The following is a 26,138-nucleotide window of genomic DNA, read 5'->3' on the forward strand; positions in this document are numbered from 1 at the left end:
CGCTATTTGTCCGACATGACCACTTCGTTCATCATCAATCGCCATCGTGACATCGAATCGAAGAAGATTAATGAGAACGCGAGAGAAAAGACGAAAAGAAAGAGACTGGAAGTAAATAGAACGAAGTTTGTTCCCGTTAAATTTCCAACCGATCCGCCGCCTTTGAGCGATCGAAATTCTATTATCGCCGCCTTTCAATAACAAGAGATATCCATAGTCTAAAAATTCAAGAATTCTCTGAGCGTATATCCGATTAAATGTTATTTTTTATTCGGGGATTAACAATTTTCTTCTCCCTCTTCGTAGCATATGATGTATTAGTGGTTGAATCTCGTTGGAGCGAAATATTTGTGATATTAAACGCGCCATAATAAATTCTCGATTTCGCTAACGAGGTTGTCTATTTTGAATATCAAAATGAATATCGAAATATGCGTTCTATCGCCAACATAACTCGACATTAATAAAAATAGCTATGATTTTTGTTTATCATTACAACTTGATATCTCTATAAAAATATAGAAATATAGAGATAAAAATATTCATTATAAATAAAGACACTATGCAACAAAAATACCTTCATATATAAATATCGTAATTTTGGATTTTTTATATTTCATATAAAATAAAATTATCAAAACATATACTTTACAATTCGATACATATTTTCTGCTATTAGAATTGATGCCTAAGAGATATTTTTAACGATTGGTAAGGAAAAAAATATTTTGGTCGATGCGAAAAAGATGGAAAAATGAAAGCCATTGGCAACAAACTCGTCAGCTTTTACGGTACAAAGTCGATGGAGTATCCTCGAGTGCAACTTGACGATTGCTTCCGAGAACGTAATGTGTATTTTCTTCTTTTTTTTTATCGAGCTGTGCTCTTCGACTCCATTACCGGTAGACGAGCGACGTAACCAACTTCGAGAGGCACCGAGGTTTCGTTTCTTTTTCGCTGCCTCCAGTTGTTGACTCTATCGCCACACCGGGCCCGACGTGCTTTTTCGAAAGCTCCATAAACACGGTCTTAAATATCGTGCCAATTCGAGCGAATGTGAGGCAAACGCTGCAATTGAAAAATATTACGATTCGAAGTAAACACGCGAAAATATAAAGTATACGAGATTCGCGCATTGCGATAAATAAATTATTGCATTCGAATAAAAAAAATAGCTCTGCAGATTAAATCGATAGCGAAAACAGAGACGAAAACGAAGCAGTCTAAAGAGTGCAAAGCTTCATTTAAAAAACTACCTTATTAAATCAATATTAGACTCAGTTATTTTCCTCTCGCGTTACATATATATTTATCTTTTTTGAATTATATTTTACCTACAGATCAATATTTTTTAAATAAAAAAAATTGCTAAATATACTTAACAAAATATCCAAGTTCGTCGCGATATCGAAATTATATTTCGTTAAAGGTCTTATTTTTTTCCCGCAAACGCGATAATGAAGACTTGGTGAAATGTCGCGATTACAGAACGACGCCGATCAATTGGTGATCCATTAATGAATCATGTCTGCGACAAATCGTCGTCGCGCGTTTGCTGCAAGCCAATTATTGCTCGCAAATTCCGCCTTCGTGGAGATCCCTAACGACATTTCCGTCAACCATCCAACGCCGACGTCCCGCGCGAACTTGCCACTTCAGCTCGCGCGAATAATGGCGACATGAGGACGCGGTGCAGCGGATTACATTGTTGCATCGACTAATTGGATGCAAAAGAGAAGGACGGGACGCGAATGTGTTCGTGTGTCATGTGCAGCCCAGCCGCGAACACGCGTGAGAAAACGCACGAGATAAATCTGCCGGAGAAGCGAGCGATTCGATGTGGTTGTTGTCCATCATTGCACTTTCGCTTCTTTCAATTAACACAACAGATTCGTAGAATATCGTCCAATCTTCTTTTTTCTCGATTAATAAAAAAATAACAGTGCTTTGTAAAGTCGTTATATCTTTGATGTATCGATTTTCCGCTACAAAACGAACTTTGCGTAATCTCATCGTTTCTTTAAGTGAATATATCGCGGTATTTTTTATTGATATTTATAAAATAACGGAAAGTTATTAAATTAAGCTGCGAATAAGACTGTCAGTTTACATTCATAAAACAGTTTGACTTGTGTGACGACTGTCACACAAGCCAAACTGTTATGAGTAAATTTTGTCAGCGATTCAATGCCGTTACTTTTGAATCAAAGACCAATGATAAAGAATACAGCGCATTTAAATTTTGTCGAAAAATATATTTTCTACAATCGCATCGCGAGAGAAGAAATTCCTTGTTCAGATAAATTCTTTCACTCCTTCCTCTTTTACGTCACTAAAATGCGGAAGACTTTGCTGGGATGAAACTCTATTTAGGTGTCGTGTCGTGTCGCGTGGTGCGCCGTGAAATTTATCCCGAATCATGAGGTGGAGCAGATTTACGGCTAACGAAAATTGAAGGAAGTCGCCTGTTGCGATTTATCACGATTTTTCAGAGATTTCCGACCGAGTGAATGAGATTGAGAATGTTCTATGATAGCCTCGGCCGCGTAAATGCCTGCGCATGATACTCGCAATTTAACGTCAATCTCGTTCTGTGTAGGCGGCAGAAGAAGAAAAAGGAAGATAAATAAAAGCGACCTTTCGATCTAGCACTTGACTTGTTCTCTATCTTTTCGCAAAAATACGAAACACAAGATATCAAAAAATAGACTAGGTGAAAACTATTACATAAACTTTAAAGCGCTCTTCTCTCTCCTCTCTCTCTATCGGAAGGGAAAAAAGTGGGGAATCTGTTTTATATAATAATTTAATAATTTTATCTAATAGTAATTTTAATAATAAATTTATATTCTGATATCAGGCATTTTCATTCTTATTCTATATCAGGCATTTTCATTCTTTTTTTCGATACACACAATTGTTACTTGCCTATAAATCTGAATTTCCGGAGAAAACTACTAATGATTGTGCACTACAATTGTATAGTTATATTTCTGTCATTTGATAATAATATTTAGGATACTCTGTATCATACTAACGATTATCAATTAGGAGTGATAAATTAATTAAGATCATATTGCAGTAACTATGTCGAACGAAATACCCGTATTCCTGATTGAATTATTGCTGGTTAACAAAGTTACTACTGTACCATATCTTGTTTACTAAGAGTACAACTAATTCAATCATACGTTCAGTTACAGCCAAAGCAAAGCAAAACCCAAAAACGTTTCGTCTATTCTCTCTTTCGCTTTGTTGAAGTCAGATTCGCCCGCTCCCACGGGATATAATTTCAATTTTACATCTCGTGGACCGTATTTTCCACATCTCGCATAATGGAAAAAGTTATCCGACAAAGTGGATTTCGCCACAAAACCAAACTTAAGAAGTTTAAAATTATACTCGGGATTATATTACGTAATATTATTCTTGGATAATGTTAATCCAATAAAATTGAAAAAGATACAAAACTTTTATTTTCTAATGATCATAAAGAGATAGTGATTTCGGAATTCGTTAAAATCAAAAGACTCGACATCTTGAAAAAAAATAAAAATAAATAAATTTTGTTCATTTTTTTTATTTTGATTAAAAATTATATTTCAATATTGATGGAAAAATCAGACAGAAAGAATGAAAAATATTCAAACTTGCTGCTCGATTTGCAATTTAATTGGAAAGAGATACGTGAAAGCATTCCTTTCGACGAAACTCGCAGAATCCATTAAATCAGGCATGAATCGCGGACGTTGATTTAACATCATGTATTATTACGCCGCACTGACGGACGTTTACCAAGACGGTATTATTTCAGGCAGATGGAACAGGGATGCGTCCAAAACAGCACGTCAAATCGCCTCGTCGTCTCGTGTAATGCGCATCCGCGCGCGGCCATAATTCTGGATCTCTGTATTCCACATGCCACGCGGGTGGCCGTCGACATTTCGTCTAATCGAAGAAGTTATCGAGCGAAATTGCTTTCTGCGGCTTTAACAGTACAGTTGTACACTCGCCCGCGCGAGGCTGCTGCAGAAAGCTGGCGCATATAATGGGACAGATCAAAGGAGTTTGCGGCCAAAGCTTATCCGCCTCGTGTACTATGCGCACAAGATAGCACAATTCGAGTATGTGTGTGGACGTGTATATGTGTACCGAGCGCTGACAAAGAGCCGCGCTTTCGAAGACGTAAATTATTCGGATATTACATTCGCAATTCCTCAAAAATCCTAGATATTCGCTGAGCATTCGGACGCAATAATTAATATTCCAACGAGATGCGTCGATACCATGTGTCGTGTATCTGCGAGAAAATCTCATCGCGCGCTATGAAATTGTGGCCACAAATAATGCTAGAATGAACGAGTTATCCACGTCGAGATGTTATCGAATTAAAAATTGTGATTCTCTGTAAACTAAAATTATCTTGTAATTGAATAAAAGATTACGAAAAATCAAAAAAGTAAATCTTTTCTATTCCGCCACAAAACATTTAATATATTAAAAAGAAATGTATAAAGAATTATTAATAAAAAACAAATTAAATATAATTTTAACGCAACTATGGAAGTCAGATCTTGCTTTTCAAAAGAAATTTATTTTATATTTTAAATTGTCAATCATTAATTCATCAAGTAAATAATTTGTAAATAAGAAAATTTTAATGTACATGTTATATTAACGTCGAACTTTTCATACTCATAAAACTTTTTAACGGTTGAAGCAGTATTCTTGCGAGCCGTATCGAGAAACAAGTAGATATATGGTCTACTTTCGGCCTTTTAAGTTTCCATTATCGTGCAACTCCTACCATCTAGATAGATGGATGTAGTACATTTTGTTTCCCGCTTCTTTCTCCTTAAAACATCGCAGAAAAATTTATTGCGGATTATTTTCGAAAGCTGATACATTTTCCGCTATATTTCAACCCTATTTATTCGCATTAATATGCAACTGATCAAATATTCGTTTCCGCGTAAAATGCAACGCGTAACGTAGAGCTTGATAAATCAATAGTTAACGCATATACGTTAGTATTTGTACAAACGTCACGATTGTTTCCACGATAATTCACGTCAACAGATTGCAAAGTGCAGTGTCTCTGTAATGCGTCATTGATACGCCGACTGTTGGAAGGTATAATCGATCACGCGCATTTGTAAAAGTGTCGTTTGAAGGCTGATACCGCGTCGAACGAGCAGCGAAAATATCATTAATTCAGTATCGTGTAATTGGCAGTAATATCGTAGACAATTGTGAAGTTGTCGCGTGCATATTTATGTGCTTTTCGTGTTGCTTTTCAAAGGCTACATCTCGATACAAGACTCTACAAATAGCGATAAATTACATCAATAATATTACTATAATATTCTTAGTGTGATTTTCATTTTCTGCATAATATATAAGATGTATAGAAAAACTCTATATTATTCGCAATTAAAAAATTATATTTCATTTTATAATATTATATATTTTGTTTTTTAATATACGCACATATATACATACTTGATCTGTTGCATAATAAAAAAATTTACACACGAGCAATCATGAAGAAAAAAACAACTCGTATCTTTCGAATGCAAGTCTAATAGTTATTCATATTTCATTAATATTGAACAATATATCGCGTATAATCGCCTTGCATTATTAAAATATATCGAACGCACTCGATGAGGTATTAAAAACAGTATTAAAACTGCACGCGTCGCTTTACATTTACGCAAAAATAGAAAGCTCTCGCACGCGTCGCTTTACATTTGCGCAAAAATAGAAGGATCTCGCTTTTCCCGCGTCCGCGAAAAACATGGGACAAACATACCTCGATATCGTAACAGCGGATTGCGCGGCGGTCGCGTTCATTAATTCAAATCCGCCGCATAATCGGCGCAAATGGCGCTCAAATCAGAGAAAACGAGCGAAATTTGTCACCCGCGGCCTCGCGAAATTAATAAGTCCTGGTAGCGCGCACCTGTATATCCGCGCATTAATTCTACGCGAAATGAATGCGCGCGTAATCGATATATACATTGTATATGGATGTGTTTGTGCTCGTAAAAGCGCGCGTGAATGTGTGTGTGTGTTGTGTAATAAACGCGCATTGTAAGATGTATTTACGCGAATTAACGTATTTGTCCGACCGAGAGACAAGCTCGCTCATAGGATGCCATGCCAATTAGTAATCATGTAATTAGCTATGCTGTCGGTGTAGGACGATTATTATTGTCCTGCGGCTAACAGAGATTGCTGCGGATCCAGAGAAGATTGATCGAATTACTTGCTTTCAGCCGTTGTGAAATTGGATTATGGAGAGTAGATTTACGGGGATTTTAAATTTAATTTAAAATTGCACGTGCGATATGTATATAAGAAAATATTGCTACTATTGTTGATGGTAATAATTGATTATTTCGCAACATGCAATCTGCGCTGCAGTAAAGAGCAACGAAGCCGCTATAAAACTTTGTCCGGAAATGACACAATTTTGAATGTGACAGAGCACTCACACAACTTGTAAATGCTATATTATTTATGGAATAAATAAAAAACAATTAAGAATCTGAAAATCGATACGTTCATCTTATGATAAACTTTTGAAACTGACTATTCAAAATTTTTCTGCACATTTCCAAAATATCCATCTATATAATCATGTGAAAATAATTTATGATAAATGCAATGTGTTGAAGAAATTAAATTACAGATTCCAATTTAAGAAGAAATATATCCTTTATTTGCCTTTTCGAATTTATTGCTTCCAGCAAAGCAACAAGTGACGAATGGAAGAAATAAATTGTCCGCTATTAACACACAATGTGTCATAAAAATGTTAATTCGATAGTTGAGCGAATGCGTCATTAAATCCGAAGAGTGATTTCGAGCGCAAACTCCCTTAGATGATTAGGACGATGAAAGTTAGCGTGTCAAACGGTGAAGTAGAAAATTTCGCGAAAGCGCGCAGAGGTACGTGACGAGTCTCGGTAATTTACCAAGTTGATTAGCGACATGCGACAATACCGTTTTCCGAAATTATACGTCACGTAAACACAGTTGCAAGCACGTACGAGGTAGCAATTGCGATATTATTATTAGATTAACAACGTTAGTATACGATTATCGTTCTCCCTTACTGGAGTTTTAAAAGATTAAATATAACGAAGTTAATCTCTTTCAAAAAGCATTAACATAAAATGCGCATTGTATATGCGAACTCTTTAATCAATTTGACCAGCATTATTCAAAGAAACCATTTCTCTTTTTCTCTCTATCCTTTTGAAAGATTATGTGTTTATCTTTGATTTATTTTTAGTTTACGTGAAAATTATTTGTTTATCTTGCAACATGAATGCATATTATACGTAACATTAGCACGTTTTTTTTTTACTTTATCCTTTCTTTTACATTTTACCTTCCATAAAATGGAAATTTTTCTGTTACTGCATTTATTTCACTCATCGAGGGAACTCTTCAATTATTCTATAAGAATGAGAAGCTGATTATCTATTCTTATATAGAATAATGGATCAGATAATGCTTTCATCATGAGATGTTGCTCTTGTGATGTAACTTGCTTTAAAAGAGAAACGGTATTTTAAATACTTCGTTAAAAATTCTGCTTCGAAGAAGCAAGACGGAAATTTCTCGCTGAAAAGAATAAAGCACGTTGCATTGCCTTTTGAAGCAAGCCGTTACCTTCGATAACATGTTCGATGCAACTCTCGTTCTATGGGGGAACTTTTTTTAAAAAACAGGAAACAAACGCGAGATAGAAAGCTAAAGAACGCTACTTGTTAAGAAATCAAATATTCATATTGCAACTTGTTATCTGCCATGTGTAAATTGAATGTAAATAACAGTGATCCAACATAACTAAAGAAAGTTTCGCATAATTTTGCACTATTCATTGTTCGTAAAATCAAAGCCTATAAGCCTACAAAAAATAATTGTTGAACTTATTGGCAAAAATTTACTAAATAATTGATAAATAGAGCATAAAAAAATTTGTCTGTTTTTATTCTGTGAATAACTCTAAAACTAAATATTTCTCCATATTACAAATATTATAATAGATATCTCTATACATGTATATCGATCCAATAAGATGAATCCGCGGAATATCTCGAGTATATCAATCTCCAAGTTTCAATGTGTGATCCCTACATAAACTCCCATCTGACTGCAATGTTTCGAAGAAGTAATTCATCACCGATATCGCGCGCCGCGTACATCGTTTTGCAACGTCAAAAAGTTTCCCACGGTTTTTCTTAAACCGGCGCACGGGCTCCGAGGCGGAAAATATGTATTCTCCCGGTAGAGACGCTGACGCAACGCAAACGTCGCGAATTAAACGGCCGAACGAAATTGTTTCGCTTAAAGTTTAAGAGCAAAAACTCGATTCTACGCCAACTCGTAGCAGGTAGCGGACATCTATCTCTCCCCGGAGATGAAAAACCCTTAAACGAGTTCGTTCTCTCGTAAAGTTTCTCGCGCGAGTCGCCGGCGCGATCTCGCTCAAACTTTTCGCCGGGCTTCGCGCGACACCCACCCCCTCTCGTCACCCCCCTCTCGCCATTCTTTCCCACCCCGGACACGCCACGTACTTGCGCTTGCATACCAATGAATTCGTCACGCTAAGTATTTTGCCGGTGAAATGACTGTGGATGGAATAATACGAGATAGATAGTCTATAACTACCGCGACATATATATATTATTTCCCTTGCACATCCGCCGCGCAAGCTTTTATTCTTTTTTTTTTTTTAAGAGATCTATTTTCCCCGCCTCGCCCGTTTATCCTGATAACGTATGTAGTAAAAATGCAGGAGAGAAAACGTCAACGGAATACGTTTTTACGACGCTCTATATCGCGTTCGTAAAGAAATATATAGCGCGGTTATCTTTTTAATGTTGAGACATTCTTCGATCGCACATGCGTTTGAAATGCTAATCAGAGTCACGTCTAATTAGCATTTGCCTCCCCTGAATTTTTCGTCGCATTTTCGCGAAGCAATTAGCGCAAATTGACCATTGTTTATACGTTGTATAGCGTGCGATATAATTTCCGAAATGACGATAACAGGTAACAGACTAAATTTGCCGCGCAACGTGAGAGATATTTTGTCGGTTCAATGAGCCGCTGTAACGACAGAGGCTCGTTTATTCCACGAGAATAATGATTAGCGTCGACCAGCACGCATCTAGTTGCGAAAGAAGAAGGCTCGATAGAATTGGACACGCTATTTCCCATTCGCGACTCGTCGATTCCTCCTCAACGCGAAAAACTTTCAATGATAAAGCCGCGTTTTCTTCTACATCAAAGTATCGATCAATTGTTTTTACCGGCTTTATGAATGTATTTTTTTTCACTGATATTCGAAGCACGTATTTTTTATACATCATGTTCGATGAGATTTTTTTACAGCGCGTGGTAAAAATGTGTCAGTGAATGTAAAAATCAATGAGAAATAATTAATAATTTTAATCAAATAATGATAGAATTCTGAGAATTCAGCGCAGTATTTATTTCTATTTTTTATTGTTTAAGTTTTTAAGTTTTTCATCCAGCTAAAATTTAACAATGCTTTTTAGGAGATATTTCTTATGCATTCTTGTTTAAATATTGATTCAAATTCAAAAAGAAATTTCTTGGAAAAAAAATACAGAATAAAGACACGCGAATGCAAGAAATGTAGAGTTTTCTGAGATATTCATGTACAAAATAGATTCTTCAATTTTGCTTTCGTTATCGATATGACTGAAAGTATGGAAAAATATGGAAAAATATGGCGTTTTTTTCGGTCTTTCAAATTTAAATTTCACGCGAAAAGAATAAAACGGATTGCAATCGTAATTTATTTTCTCTATTATCCGTGTAAAAGGGGCCCTTAAGCTAAGCGGAGCGAAGTCTGCATTGCGGATCTTTCGACTATAATACTCAGACAATGCAACGCACAGCGAAGTCACGTGTCTATAACGTCACGGGCGTCTTAATTTCATGCATTGGGAACGGATCGATGAGAGGATCTCGGCTACTATCCCCATATAAAGGGCTCGGTTACGGTTTGTTTCCGTGAACACCCGTCGCTTAAACTGGAGCTTTACACCGCCCGAGGGAGCGCGCGAAGTTTGCAAGTAACGCGAGTAATAGACGCGACTCGATAACGTATTCTCGATTCAGCGGAAATGTCATACTTCGCTTTATGGCGCTATTCCAGGTCAAACCCGCCGTTCGTGACTCGTATTCGCGAACTAAGGTGTAAAATGCGCTTGAATTAATAAACATGTGCTAGACACTTCGATGTTTTTTACAAAAAGTAAAAGGCAATCATACATTTTCCGTGGTATAAAATTTTAATCTAGCTGTTATAATTTATCACAGAAATATGGAATTGTCGAGTAATAAGAAACGCTATAGAATCGTCTTTTGTATTAATAATCGCGACATCAAGGCAAGGCAGGCCAGCACTTAGATTAAATAGGAGAAGCTGTTCCATTTAAAGAGAATAATATCGCTTCGAGCATTTCCTCGTAATTACAACGAAACATTTCATAAGGTAGGTCACCGCTCTCCATGTCAATGACCGTAATAAGCCTGAGGCTCGTATTAAGAGGGTTCTAAAGGAGCTAAACTTAAAGTCAGCTTCATTCTGCTAACGGATAGTTCGAGCAGCAATAAATAAAAATTACGTCCCAGATACCCGCCACCAAACCATATCTCCCTCGTACATGTATCGCTTATTACGATCGTGCGCTTCCGCAACAAAGGGTCACGAAACGGACGCGTGTAAAATGCAAAGAGTAATTTTATTTGTTAGACCGGCCATAATGAGGAGGCAAAGGCCGTTGGACGGTTCATGAGATCGCGCTAACGCTTTCATAGCGAAGGCGAGACGAAGCGTTGACATTCCGAGGAAACAGCTGTACAGACTGTACTCTCTTTACAAGACGAGATGAATCTCATTTTGCCTTCGTAACCGGCGATGCGTGTAAGCTCGCAGTCGCAACATTTCGAGTCCGGGCTTTCCCAACACTTTCGGATTCATCGTCGAGGGCTCGCCGAGCGAGAGAGAGAGAGGGAGAGAGAGAGAGAGAGAGAGAAAGAAAGAGAGAGCAAGCGTGGAGAGACGTGCGCGCGATGGCAGAAAAGAAAGAAAACGAGTGACGAGAGTTAAAGTGAAGAAAGAAAAGACGTCGAGCACGACGCGAAGGCGACGACGCAGAAGTGCCGCGGAATGGAGTGCAAGATGGTGCACGTCCACCCCATCCTTTCTTCACCCTCTCTCTTCGCTCTCGGCTTCGGTCTTGCTCCTTCGCGAGCTTTCGCGGCGGCAGCAACCATGCATTGATCGCGGGATGAAAAGTGCTATGTTACCACCGTGGCCGGCTGAATCGGGAGGGTTGAATGCATTTTCCATTCGTCACCACCGAGCTACCATCCCTCGGTTTTCCGCGCTGTTCCCTTCCCCAAGCTGTTACACCCTTCCCGCCTCCGCGGTTTTGCTCAAAACGCGCGCACGTTGTGTTGATATGACAGAGTTTGAACGACGCACTTGCGATTTCTCCGTCTCGTTGAAGCCGCTCGTCGACGCTTCTCTTTCCGCGCTCCCTTCTTCGCGAAACAATTCTGCGTGTTCGTTGTACTTGGCTTCAATGTCGCGCGAGAAAAAAATCTGCTTCCCAACGAATAATAGTACATTATATTTTTATGCCAAAATGTAGATTTCAATTTTTAATCTTATTATTCAACATAAACACGAAGTGAAAATAACATTTAGAATTAAATGTGCGAAATAAATTAAAGCGACAGATTCGATATTAATAACGAATTTTTTTTCGAAAAAGTTAAAAATATATCTTGTTACATTTACCGAGTGTGATTCGTGATTTTTATCATTTCATGAAAATATAATTCTTAAAAATTTGTTTGTGTGATTACATTAAATGAAGAAAATTCAAAATAAATTAACGTAAAAATTAAAAAATACAGTCAATTTTTCACGATTAGAGCATGTTTTCGTTAATGCTGTACGTAACGATTAATTCATGCTGCCAATTTACCTTTGTACGTGATGCAAAATACACAATCATAAATATGCTTCTCATTCGAGTTGAATTCGTATTTCTTCTTTTCTCTTTCTTTCTCACTAACCGCGTACATTTGTATACGAGGGCCATGTTTTCCCACTATGAAAAGAAGTGACGGCTGTACATTTCCCTTTAACGACTTCGTTCTCGCTGTTTCCTGCGTAACGCGCGTCAAATTCTCATTGCCTCTGCACCGAATGCATTTTCTTTGTGTCGCTAAAATCTGTTTCAAGGATTTTCCCGCGAAAATTTACTCGTTTAATGAGACTCCCCTAAAATAACATTCTGAAATGAATTCTCAACAAGTTCCGAAATCTTTTCGATAAAGATTAAGTTTGTCGAGCTATGATTGCGCGAAAATCCTGGAAACTTCAACAATAAATGTAATTATGTGCGGTACCTTGATCTATCCTATAAACTACGAGATATGTTTCGCTCAAATCCGTTTCCACCAACGACGTTAACATCACTCACCTAACGAGGGGACAAAAGTCAAACTGGACGAGGTTGGCACGAATCTGAAACACAATACAAATGTATGCTGTTATTATTAGTACCGTCAGAGTTAGTAGCGTAATTGTAACTAACTTCGACTTTAGCTGAGCGAATAATTAGTTACTGTTTCCTAAAAGCTGCAATATAACGAAACAATGTACCGTGGAATGTAATAAAGCTTTGTATTCAAACAATAAATAGATTCATAAATGACAAATTATATATGTTTTGCAATTGAAAAAAACTTTTAAAAAAGAACCGAAAATAGAATATATTTCCAATTACAAAAAAATAATTTATTATAAATGGAGAGATATTATTTTTACCTATTTTTTCAAATTTATTTCATTTTGTTTATTTACGATGCTGTCACTGCACATTACAATTTATTTCCTGAACATGTGCCAATTATCGAATCCAAATTTATCACCGACAGTTTCACGAATGCACTTTATTTTTAACAAATTTATAGATTTACGAATTAAAAGAGATAACAAAGTTACAAAATAATGAAGAATGGCGGTACAAATTCATGTTGTACACACTACAGATTACTATATATCGTCTAAGCCGGTTTTCGTGACAACGAACGTACATTAGTACAGAGGACATCTTCGTGTCTCATGGCGGATGAGCACGAGAAACGAAATTCGATGTATCCGCGAAACGAAAAGTTTCCACGGACACGTTGCAACAATTTAATTGAGTACTAGAATGTGAAGGACATGCTTCTCGTGCAACTAGCCAGTGCTAAAATTAAATTCCCGTTACCTTTAAGCTTTTGGAAGGGCACGTTTCCGCTTTATTTCAAATACATGATATGCTTGGAAATTAGAACTAAAATAAGTCATTCAAAACTAGCGACTTTAAGGGGTGTGTCGCACCCCTTATTAATTATCGCAAGTCATACTGCGATAATTAATAAGAGCTACTAAATTAAAGACGTAAATTAAAACATAAGATCAAAATGAGATATATTAATGTCATCCTTAAATTATAATTATTATAATTTTAATAATTATATTATTAACTATATTATTTAAATTTTGTGGTTTATTAAATAAGGAATATATCTTTTAAAAAGCAGTCATCTGACGTTCTTCAATAAATAAGGTTGCAACGTTGCGCCTGAAGATGAATATTTTGCAAGCACGGAGATACGTATACTATTTGTATGAATAAAATCTTGTTTATCGAGTTCTGGCCGGCAACGAAGGCAGTAAAGCGCGCAACATTTTTCTGAAACGGTGCTAAAAATTTCACCGCGAGAGAAAGAGAAAGGAGCCCGGAGGAAACGTGAAAATAAATTTCTATGACCAATCCGGTAACGCGCTAGAGGATGCAGGATTACCACGGGTTTGTTCCATCGTTAATCCTTTTTCGTCGTATTTCGTTTCAGTTAATTCCTGTTGGTTCCCCACGTGACATCATTTATTAAATCCAGAGAGCCGGAAGCGCCTCGCATACGCGCGCGAAAGTTTGGTGGTAAAACACCGTAAAATGGAAAATGCAGATACATGCCGTTGCAAGTGACAACAAATTTTCATCAGTTTTGAAGGTACCACTTTCAAGCGATGCATAAACTAAAGAATGTAGGAGAAAAGAATATATTTCATATTTTATTAATTTATAAATATTTTGTATTTTTTCCCAAATTATTCAATATTAGCTTAGAATTTGAATTCTAAAAATCGAAAAATATCTATACAAAATATCTTGAGCGTAAAAAGTAATATTAAGTATTTTCATTCTTCTGCAATATATGAAAAATACTTTCTATAAAAAGATTATAAAATTATATAAAGAAGCTTAAGAGATTTCAAAGTTAATCTAGAGAAAATATTTTTGATCGATTGAATAAATTCGATATATAATCGAGTAATCCTTGGATATTCCGTGTCGTATTTTAATCTGCCGAATTTACAACTAAACGACATATTAATAAATCTCCGAAGACAGTCGGTGTCCTCGTTAGCGCAATAGCGCCATTCGTCAGATTACATTCGGACTTAGTCACGCATCGGGTCTCAATTTGTATGACAAAACCGTCCGATGATTCGTGCCATCGTATAAATCTTCCATCGACGACGGGCGGAATTTCATAAGAGAAAAACGCGCAGATCGAACTGCAACAAAATAAATTGATTTTTCGCGGCTAGGTACGGAGGATGGGGACCAGAGAGGTTGTCCACGTTCAATTCGGATATTTCGCATGCGAAACAGCCGCGTGGCATCGCACAGGCATTTCCATTTCCGTGTAAAGCTCGAAAATACCTACATGCATACGCCTTTACACACACCAGGATGAATGCGACGATCGCTCGTAATTTCATATTGCCATTTTTGGATACTATGCAAACAAGAATATATATATATATATATATATATATATATATATATATATATATATATATATATAATAGTCGATTTTTTTAGATTAAATATTATTAAATTTACGTGAGCAATGACTAAAAAAATTTTTACCGAGAATATCCGCTATCTCGAAAAGATGCGCGCAACAAGTCTTTCTATTAAGCAATTTAAATATATACGTATATCGCAAAATGTGCCGTTGTGCGGAATAAAATATTAGTATATTGATAAGAAATAAAATATATATCAATGTGATCACTATAACGAGATGCTCATGTGTGTGTGTGACATGACCCGCATTCTATTTTTTAACGAAAAAACCTGAGATGATCCCAGAGAAACGAAAAAGGGTACACGGCTCGTAATTGATCGAAAGTTTTTACCCAAGTCACGGTTAGTCATCGATGCCATCCTAATTGCCGGTGCCACTTGGTATGCGGGATACCAGCATTCGTATGCAAACGACGCAAGTGGCCTATGTGAGTGGACGAAAATTCCGAACACGCGGATTGAGAAACGAGAATAAAAAAAGGAAAAGGAAAAAAAAGAAAAACACGACGAATCCGCGGGAAGCGAGCATATTTTTTCCTCTGTCGGAAAGATTCGATAATCTGCCACCTGTTAGGCTTAAAAGTGTCAGACGAGGGGTCCGGAGCTGAAAACTGGCTGCTGAAAAAAAATGGCCGAGTATATAAGCGGCGTTCGGGACAATGCGATATATTTGCAGGCGAAAACCGGCGCGGCGCCGGGCTTGAATAACGACGCCGCTCCGGAACGAGTTGCCGGAATTTATTGGCGCGATTTTTCGGCGAAATAAAAACTGCTTTTTTATCTCGCGGGTAATAACAAAGCTTGAAAAAATGCGAATTGAATCAAATTGTAATGATGGTAATTGATGAAAAAAAAAGACCGATAGAGAGCGAATTAAGAATCTGGACACGGGCTTTGAACTTGTCGAGACAAACGCTTCTTCCCGATGTTTCTATCGTGTTTCTCATAGAAAATTGAAGATCGATTTATCTCTTTTCCCGTTTTCAACGTTCGCGGAAACATATTTCTCTCTGAACAACTCGAAGAAACACGGCCATCATCCAGACACTAAGAAAGACGTCTGCCCGAGCTCATCCAACGCGAGTAATTTTTTCGTTTCAAGGCTACGTCAATTTAGCAATTTCTAAAAAAGTATGTGGGCATCGTCCGGTTATTTTTTTTTTATTTGTATTTTATATTGGCAGCAAAGATTGAGGAAATAATTTCATTTTTCCGCAGTCCACCGGACGACGGCCGGTTTAACGGGTCAAACATGCGACGACATATACTGCCGTGTCAGGAATGAAATTGCCACCGCTCGATGCTGGCTTTTCTGGAATTTTTATCGAAGGATCCGACGGCGAAAGCCATCCGATGTCGCGCGGACACGAATTATTGCCACTGCGGAATTTTCATCCTAGTCTAACCTACTGGAAGCAGATGCTGCTCTGCTGCTCGCCTTCTCCGTTCAAATAATTTCCATTTCACGATTTGCTTAATTCTATCCCTCTCGACTCCTTCTCACCGGCTAGTAATCTTCGCGGAATTAAGAAAACTGTATTATCTTTGCCGGTGAAAAGATCGATCGTCAAAGGATTACGAATGCCACAAGAGTTCCATTATTATTGAAAATTTTATTACCGGAGAATCCCGACACTTTTATGTTGAAAAGCAAAAAAAATCTTCCAAGAGAGCAAAGACTAGTTTCCGCCACGAAGTTTAAATTAAAACGATACGGTACAAAATTAAATTTTGATAACAGTCACATATCTCAATTTTTGTTATCCAATCAAACGGACCTTGTTTTATGCAAGCATTGAGTCATATATTAGTAACGTGATTTAATTTTATATTTAATAAATATTGTATACTTGACGCGAATTTATAGAGAAATATTTTTAGATATTTCACATATACACATCATATTTATTGCATATTAATAATTATATGATTAATATTAGATATATTATGTACTAATAATGTGTAGTATATGATAATCTCAAGGCGCAAACACTGTTTTAAAGTTATTAATTTTTTTATATATCATATTTGATATAAATTTATTTTTAATAATTTATTTTAATGTAATATTTTAATTCCAAGATTTATTACAAAGGTTTATTACATTATTTAAAGTGGAATGTTAAAAAATTGCAAGAAGATTGTTTTTCCCGATGAAATTTTAGCCGAGGAAAAGTAGAAGCCAGCCAAAGACTCTGCAGACAGCAAGAAGCACGAACTAGGAATCCTGTATATTGCAGCACCATCCTGAATATATGAATTCCGAATATTTTCGTCCGGACATGTCAATCTGCTCCCTCAATATCTGCTCCGACAAACTTTTTATCGAACCAATGTCACGTCAATGATAGCGGTTCTTCATGATCGTGAGCTTTCGGAAAAAGCCGTTTGCGATGTCATCGATTTTGTATCAAGGCCACGAAGAAATGGCAAGGACGAGTCGGTTCCGCAGCGGGACAACTTAATTAAGGTTCTACCCCTCCCGGCACAAGCGAGCACTCTTTAGTCACTTCCTACTAACCCTTCCACCCTTCTAACCTTTAATAATCGCGCACCCACCACAATGATGCCTGAAGAGGGACTTTACGGACAAAGCTTCGCCATTTTTTAATTTCACAAAGTTAATTAAATATTATATATATAAAATAATTATATATTATATATAATACAACTTGGTAGGGATTTATTTACCAGCAAATTAAATTTGATGCTTCTCTTTTGAATTTATATCAAGATGACATGTTTTTAATTATCTCCTGTTATGGATTAAATATTTTTTTTTTTCAAGTTTCAACATCACTCAGATTTTATCCGAAAGATAACCGCACACTGCGCGCGCCATCATTCACGTGACTCCGGGGTAACACGAGGACGAGAAATTTAACTGGGTCACGTTTCGCTTCGCCCTTCGACGCGACGATGGCTCGCCGCGCCGTGAAATTGAGCTCGGCGCGCAACAGTACCCGCGAAAGTGGACGAGCGAGCGAATTAAGTCGCCGTGTTGGTTGTCACACGGCAGGCGGAACTTTATAATGGAGCCTGCAAATTTCGGCGGCAGTTGCGCGAAATTCGCGGCCCGAAACGCAAACCCGGACAGGGTGACGATAGTTCTCGGCGAGCTGTGTTTGATTCGTTTAAAATGTCGACGTAGATAGGGAAGTTTAAAATTTCTCCCTTCGAAAAATCGGATTTTCTTGCGAATTAAAGTTCGAGAGTTTCTATCGGAACGTGTTCTATTAATAACTCAAATTGATTCTCATAAGAAATGAAAAAGTTATTACCTTTTTAGTTTGAGAAGTTGTGATGAAGTTGACACTTTATACGTCCTCGTTTTATATTTAATCGCTAGAATTCTTTTTTTAACATACCTCTAAAAATCTTTGAGAAAGAGAGTCCAAGTTCTACCAATTATAATTAAAATTCTGAAAATGGGATATTAATTTCACAGAGATTTATAATCATATGCTTTGTATCTTAATTTTATTTATGTATCTATTTGCTTAATTATATAATAATAAAAAACTAGAAAAATATAAATATCGATCTTCCTGCTTAATAAATGTTTTATATTTTTTTCTTGAACTCGATTTATGAATATTTCAAACGCTTAAGTTACGTCAAAACTACATATTGCGCTTGATTATATATTATATTAATGTAGCACAAAGAATGCAATTTATCACTATTTTTTTATCATCGAATATAATGTTTATAGTATAATGTCTTATATATTATATATAATGCATAATACTTATTAACCTAGTATAAATAAATAATGTTAATAACAATATATCTTTTCTTTACTTTATCTATTTTCTATTTAAACTAAAGATATAAATAATAAAATTTATGCTAACCTCTATAATTTAATTAACTTTATATTTCATTTTAATTAATTTGCATAATTTTCATAATTAATTTTCTTTCAATTATAAAATTTAAAATAGAATATTTAATTCTTCAAATTTCCATTTCCTAGTTATTAATACGTCATGTGCATATTAAATATATGTAGTATAATGCAAACGACTAAAAAAAATATGTATATTTTTTTAAAATCTAAAATATATATATATATATATATATATTACATAAAATTGCCTAATTATTCATAGATGACGATGCGTTGATATGAATATATAATTATATATTAACGAACATTTCGCTTTGTTTAGACAATCATAACTGCGAATCACAATCGTGCATGATTCAAGATAATTCTCGAAACAAACAATCCTCAGAAGCTTATTCATTACAGAAGACTGACTTTGGCAGAGTACATTTAAACATCGACATGCGTCATGTATTTACGCATCTGCGGTAATGTGTTGCGCTCATGTAGTCGAAAATGCGCCTCGAGAACTGCGGTTAAAGCTAGTTCATAATAGTATATATATGTTTCGAGGAGAATTTACATCGTAATAATTTTCAATTGTGCTTCCGCAAACGTATGTCCCGTTCGTCCCAGTCGCCATTAAACCGGCAATACGTAATTGCGAAGATACACGGGCGCGCACAGTCACGAAATGCTCGAAATTAACGACACTCAAAGGTATGCGAAAAGTTTGGATGTTGCGGTACGATTCGCGTCTCGAAAATTTCCGCGGCGGTGCACCGTGACCGCAAAACTTTTGTTTTTGGCAACGAGCCAAGAGAGACCTGCCGCGCCTGTGTGTGTCTCTCTCTCTCTCTTATCATTGCTCCTTCGATTAATCGATCGCAACGCGAACGAAGAGACGCCGAACGCAGGTGAGGGAGTAGTCTTCAATCAAGTACGAGAGAAGAAAAATTGGAAAGCGCTCGAGAAGTGAAGAACGCCAAGATCGGAGAATCGAAGATGATAGCCTGTTAACGGTAAAGAAGACGAGAGATTGCGTATTTAACACTCACAAAGCTATTTGTCGCGTTGATAGATACGTTTCTGTTTCTGCAATTGTCTAAGTAAGCGCATTGCGAAATATATATGAAACGCGAGATATTAAATATTTTCCAAGATCCGACGAGAAGCACCGAGAATCATAATTCAAGCTTTATGGAGATTAAGGGAGCTAAATAAGGTATCTGGTACATAAAATAAGAAACTACAACGTATTGAAATATAAATACAAATCATTCAATTATAAAAATATATATTCTGTAGTGAAAAGATAGTAAGATGAGATAAAATACAGTACATTATCTCTATCTATTACTTAAAATTAGATGAAGTACACTTAATGCAGATATGACATTTATACACATCTTTGAGAAGGTCTAAAAAGATATTTAAGAGATTTAGATTTACATTTAAATTTCCATTATAAACGGGGCTTTTAAAGCGTTTTCTTTATCGTGATACATCTCCGTCTACCTTATGTAGATAACATTTGACAAGTAGCTCTCTCGAGAGTGCTTGTATTTACATAGAATGTACATACACGGGAAGTTAAGATCAATGCAACTCCAAGAGCGGTCTTGGCACGAAGAGCTCGACAATCTTCCTTCGACCTGCCATAAATCTGGCGTCCTTCGAGCACGTCGTAACTCTTGCGGCGAAACGGTATATAGGCCTACGTAGAAATTTACGAACATTGTTGCAAATTTAGCGGATATAAGTTGCATATCTTGCAAGGGGGTCGGAGAGTGAAACTTCGTATGAAACTCGCAACTTTTGCCGTACACGAATACAAGTTGCGAACCAAACTACGCGAGTGAAGAGACGTGGCACGCAAACTTCTAGTTAAGAAGACAGAACTAACGTAGTAAGTAATTAGTACAATTCGAGCGATAAATGCGCATTGTCAATTGTAAATTTCCCTTTTGGTAAGCGCGGGTATTATAAGCGTAATAATTTCCGAGTTATTTCACTCATCCAAATATTTATTATTTATTCAAACGTGATTTAATTGTCAAAATATTAAATATAAAAAATTAATAGTTTCATGTAAGAGGATAAAAAATAATTTTTTTTCGTTTTAAATCAAATTATAATTACAAACATAAATATAAAATTCTAAAAAAGAACTAATTAGTAATTAATTTCTGAAGAAAAACTTCAACATGTTTATAAAACTGTATTTCATATTTTTTCATATTTTCTTTCTACATAATTTTACTAAACGAAAACATAAATTTTCGCGCGTAAAAAAACAAATCTAATTTATCTGCATTTCTTCTGATTTCAAGTATATTGTATGTGACTGATTAAGCACTTTAGTTTTGAAGATTAATTCTAATATTATTTCTCGATTCACACAACTCGCAATTACCGTTATAATAGATTAAACCTTTAATACGTTCTCTCCGAGAGATAACATATTCCACACATCGACATAACACACTTTACATAACCCGATTTCATAGAAACATGGAAATGTATTTGCTACGCGGACATAAGGACGTTATCTAAATTGTTACAGCGAGAGAGAACGCGCCAATTATATTTCCATTTATTTTTAAATGACTTGGCAAGTTCGGCAGACAAACTCACTCGTTCGCAAATGAGCATAAAATATTGATTACTTATCTCTATTAGTGTATCGTCCCACGAGAACGTGCGATAGCATACACCTTGTCGTATCGAGGAACCAAAACTGGAGAGCAGAAAGATAGAAATTATTCGAAATTAGTTACTATGCGTTATTATTCTACGCTAATATATCGTAACCTAATTCTCTTCCTTGTTATTGTTCGCAACAACGTCGCGTGCACGTCAACGTGACTTGATTACTTGCAGCAATTCTCGCCGTGTTTTCGAATAATAGTTAGAATTAATTAAATAAATTATCCAATCACACCAGTCCGCGAAGACTCGACACGAAATATAAATTTGTACGGTGCCAGAATTAATATAGAGTATAGTAAAATCAATACGCCATGCTTCAAAATCAATATCGAGCTTTTTTAATGAAAAAAAAAAAAAAATTATTTAAAAAATTTTAGAAATTTCTTTGCATGGAATGCGATCGATATTAATCTTCTTCTTTCTTTTTCAGATATTGTTTTTCGCAAACGTGCTATTTCTGTTGTTGACACTTTTCTAAGCATGTCGCTTCTAGAGTCGCTTTAAGCAAACGCTCGCGTATCGATGCATCTGGCACTTGCAGTTTTCAACATACTCGCGTTTCGAGTAATATATTCTACGAGTAACCGTGATTCGTCGACGACAGCTTCATCGATTGATCGAACAAGTGTCAATGCGCATCGCCGATAGCAAACGTAATATTTGAACGGGATATGCTCGCGGTCTGTGCCTATGAGAAGTTCTCTCGTCGCGGCGACAACGTATTCCTGATATTCTCCTCCCTCTTCCTGGCTCACATATAGATCTGCGTTCAGTGTCACGCGATATTAAAGTACACTCCTTTGGCGAAGTGCCAAATCGATGCTACCGTTTCTCTTTCTCTCTCTCTGCCTCTTTGTTTCTGTCAGAAAACGATTTCTTCTAGCGAATCAGGGCGTCGAACACATGAAGTTTTCCTATCATTCTGAACGATTCTCTCAAATCTATGATAAGTATTTGCCGATATTACATTTCCTGAAAGTGTCGATACAGTCCGATATTTTCTATAAAAATCAAGTGTACGAAACACCTGCCTTGATAAAAATATTCTCTTTACACAAATGGTGAGATATAAAACTAATTGCATTTGGAGAAAAGATTATTTATATCAAATATATCAAAATATATAAATATTTTATAAGCGTGATCGTTATCAATTTTTTTCTAGAGACTCGCAAAGTATTTTATTTTATAAAAATAATTATAACTGTGAAACTACAAAGTTGGCGCACTTTTGACAAAGTTAGTCGTAACTTGTATATTTGTCGAACGTATCAAGTTTTCTTTCCATCGCACAGGGGAGTCCCCTGCTTACGGATGCAACACAGGGATCCTTGAATTTCAAATTATCGCTTGTCAAGGATATCGGACAAGACAGTCGGGGCATACGATTAAGAAAACAATATCGCGAGAGACCGGGACCTGATCTTCGTTGTTCGACTCGACTAGAATTTCTCAGAGGACAATTAGCATTAAGCATTCACGGAAAAGCATCTTCAGAGTTAAACTTCGTTTAACCGTGTCACGGACGAGTAACCCGATAGAAGTTCCAGTCAGGAAACAGTCGAGCAGTAACTAACGTTGGTAGGATGACAAGACTCTAGCGCCTGTCACCGGTATGTACAACTTGTTAAACGTGGTAGCGAATGTTCAAAGTCTGTTTTTGAGACGAGTAAATAGCCAAGTGACATGTTACTTTACGAGGTGCACCACGTGACCAGCGATGATAGCGAGCAACTTGCACAAGCGTTTGAATTTCTAAATAATTATATATATATATATGTATACACGTGATTTATTATAATTAAATAATCGACATCAAAATATAATAAAAATAAAATAAAAAATTCCAACGTAGATATGTTTTCGTCGAACATATGCCGTTATCGATTATGCATGCGCACGATATTCATGATACTGCTATTTAAATATTATTGCAATTTGCATTTATATGTGTTGCGAAAAAAAATTGCGGCAATAAAGAACGAATTACGTCCTTGCAAAAATCGATTAAGCGATTTATGACGCGTGAGAACACGCGATAATCGAAAAGTTCACTCGATCGCAACGCTCCGGCAAAATTCACGGACGCGATAGGAGGATGTCTAGGGCCTAAAAAAGGGATTGACTTTTCCCAGAAGCTCTCCGGTAATGCCGCGCGTTCGTAGACCACAGGCACAGACGTTGCACGTAGACGTTCTCCGCGCGTCTTTCAACGCGGGGATGTGTGTGTGCGCGGCTTTTCCACCTAACTCCTAACATACCTGTGCTGATGCGCGCATATGTGTGCGCCGAGTGTTTATAGATACGTGCACGGAGCGAGTGTATATGGGGTAGAAAGCTGGGGCACGGTGGTAACGTCCCGGAAGCCAGGATCGATATCCAGACACGCCATCACCACCCTCGATTCTCCCTCCTCCCTCTGTTTCCCTCTCCTCCCTCTCCCTCTCTCTCCCTCCCCCTATCTTTCTTTCCCTTCCCTTTCATCCTAGAGACTCTCGTCTGTTTATTTTTCCCTTCTGCCGTTTACTCCGCCGACAGGAGGGTTAATGGACCCTCTGAGATGTCTTTTGCGATGCGAACGGATTCGCCACTCGCGAAGGCCAGATTTTTCCTTCCGCCAACTGCAGCGCAGCGTCCTTTTGCTTCCGCGATCATGTTAAGGGAACGTAATAAAGCTGCGTTTGACGGAACAATAACGCGAGAATTCGAACAACCTTCTCTGCGAAGCGACGATTAACTTGGCACGCAAGAGAGCGTGATATGACTAACAAAAAGCACTTAATTAATATGCAAATAATGAATAAAGATAATTAGCACATGCTATTAGGAAAGTGAGTGATATTATTACTACGGATGAAATAAATTTGCAATATTAAATTAATTTCGATGTACCATTTCTCTCTCTCATATCTAAGAAAGTAATTTGTTAGTTTCTACTCTTCGCGCAGAATTACTGTTTGTCATTGATTAATTTCATCGGTAGAGTCTCTTTTACTTTCTTTTTTCTTTCTTTTCATGTTAAGTACGATGCAATTAAATTTCATTATACCACACCTACAAAAATATACTACTACGTTTCTAGTTTCTAGATTCGTTTTGACATTGCATTGCAATTAATGTATATGCATCTTAATAAATGTCGTTGTGAGTATAATCTACATTATTTTATGTCAAAATCGCCATGAGTGATTGCATTTTTGACCTGAAAGTAATCATCGTTTCGAATTTTTACAACGTCATAAACTATCCTGTGCACAATACAAGAAGAAGAGGAAACAAAGGAAGTCAAGGGTGAAGCGGATAATAGCACCTGCCTCTTTCAAACTCCAAGTACTCTGTAAATTGAATTTAACCAACTGCATTGTGAATTGCCCTGCAATCGATTTGGGCCGGAACAATGAGGGGATGCACCATTTTCTCCTCATTCGATTCAAGTTAGGAATTATCGAAAATTTATACTGATACTTGTTTATAATAACGAGGTTAGCAGTATTTTTAATTAAAATAAATTGTACGTAGCAAATTATATTTGAAGAAAAGTCTGTATTTATTTCTCTATAAATTAATATCAAAAAAATAAATAATAATAAAATTCTTAATTTTACTCTAAATTTTAAAATTTATATTATTGATGTGAATTTTACGAGTATATCTTTCATGAATTCCATTATATTAACATCATTTTATAAACTGATAAAGAAGAATAGTTGCAATTATGGTAAATATATAGTTATTTTTAGCGGCAATTATATTTAAAGTTATTATTATTACGTACAAGTTATAATTATCAACATACAAGTTATAATTATCAACATTATAGTAATAACTATAAAAATAGAAATCTCAACTATAATTTTTTGTAATTATAATTGGCTCTCTTTTAGTGTAAAAACAATCAGGAAAATTAATTAATCGCTTTTTGTGTTGTACGTTATATTAGGTTTTTTCCAAAATAACACAAGGGAAAAAATGCGTATATGATAAAATCATGTATTCTCTTCTATATGTTATCTCACAAAAATCACATTATTTAGGTCCGGCGATAAAACTACTCTTTCCCGCTGGCTATAACACATCGTATCGTTAATTTCCGGAAAAATAAAACACGGAAGGCGCACATAATGGATCTGATAATAATAAAAATACAGTAAGACTGATGTGGAACGTAAAAGATTACTATGAGGATAATGTCTCGACAATGATAATCGCGATAAAACACAATATCGAATAATTCATAATGTTGTCATGATAGAGAATACTGGAAAAAGTACAGTTATGCTTGAGCGATAACGCTTATACACCATACCATGACATTAACGAAAATTCTTGTTCTTGACAGACTTCAAAATGTATAAATGTAAGCTCTGACGAAAATCTTGAGAAGTCGATCGCGATTTCATAATCTTCGCGAGCTCGAAAGATCTCCAAGGAAGGGAAAGCGTCAAGTTTGGCGGAAATTCAATCTTCTCGTCGAAATACGGCGCGGCGCACGGTTCCAAACTTCGCAATCTAAACGATCAAGTATTCATTTCCAATTATGCTCTTGAAACAAGATATTGCAAGTATACAGCGGAACGTTAGATTGCACGATACATTTT

General features: G+C 36.3%; 1 protein-coding gene across 4 annotated transcripts in view; it reads right to left on the reverse strand.

The window, feature by feature from the left end:
- Nucleotides 1–26,138, reverse strand: part of LOC145976969 (RNA binding protein fox-1 homolog 2) — a 252,944-nt gene that overhangs the window by 193,724 nt on the left and 33,082 nt on the right. Inside the window, exons 1-2 of one of the 4 annotated variants that reach the window (XM_083108552.1) lie at nucleotides 25,847–25,866; nucleotides 12,552–12,595 (exon numbers count right to left, since the gene is read on the reverse strand). The exons of 1 other annotated variant lie outside the window; for it this stretch is intronic. In XM_083108552.1, coding sequence (XP_082964678.1) covers nucleotides 12,552–12,595; nucleotides 25,847–25,849 — 47 coding nt within the window. In that variant the 5' untranslated portion in view covers nucleotides 25,850–25,866. 2 more of the 4 variants (XM_083108554.1, XM_083108555.1) reach the window with 2 other exon arrangements.

The sequence above is a fragment of the Camponotus vicinus genome, unplaced genomic scaffold (genome assembly GCF_025532165.1).
Source record: "Camponotus vicinus isolate PSW18456_S1 unplaced genomic scaffold, iyCamVici1.0 SCAF_9, whole genome shotgun sequence".
Taxonomy (NCBI): Eukaryota; Metazoa; Arthropoda; class Insecta; order Hymenoptera; family Formicidae; genus Camponotus; species Camponotus vicinus.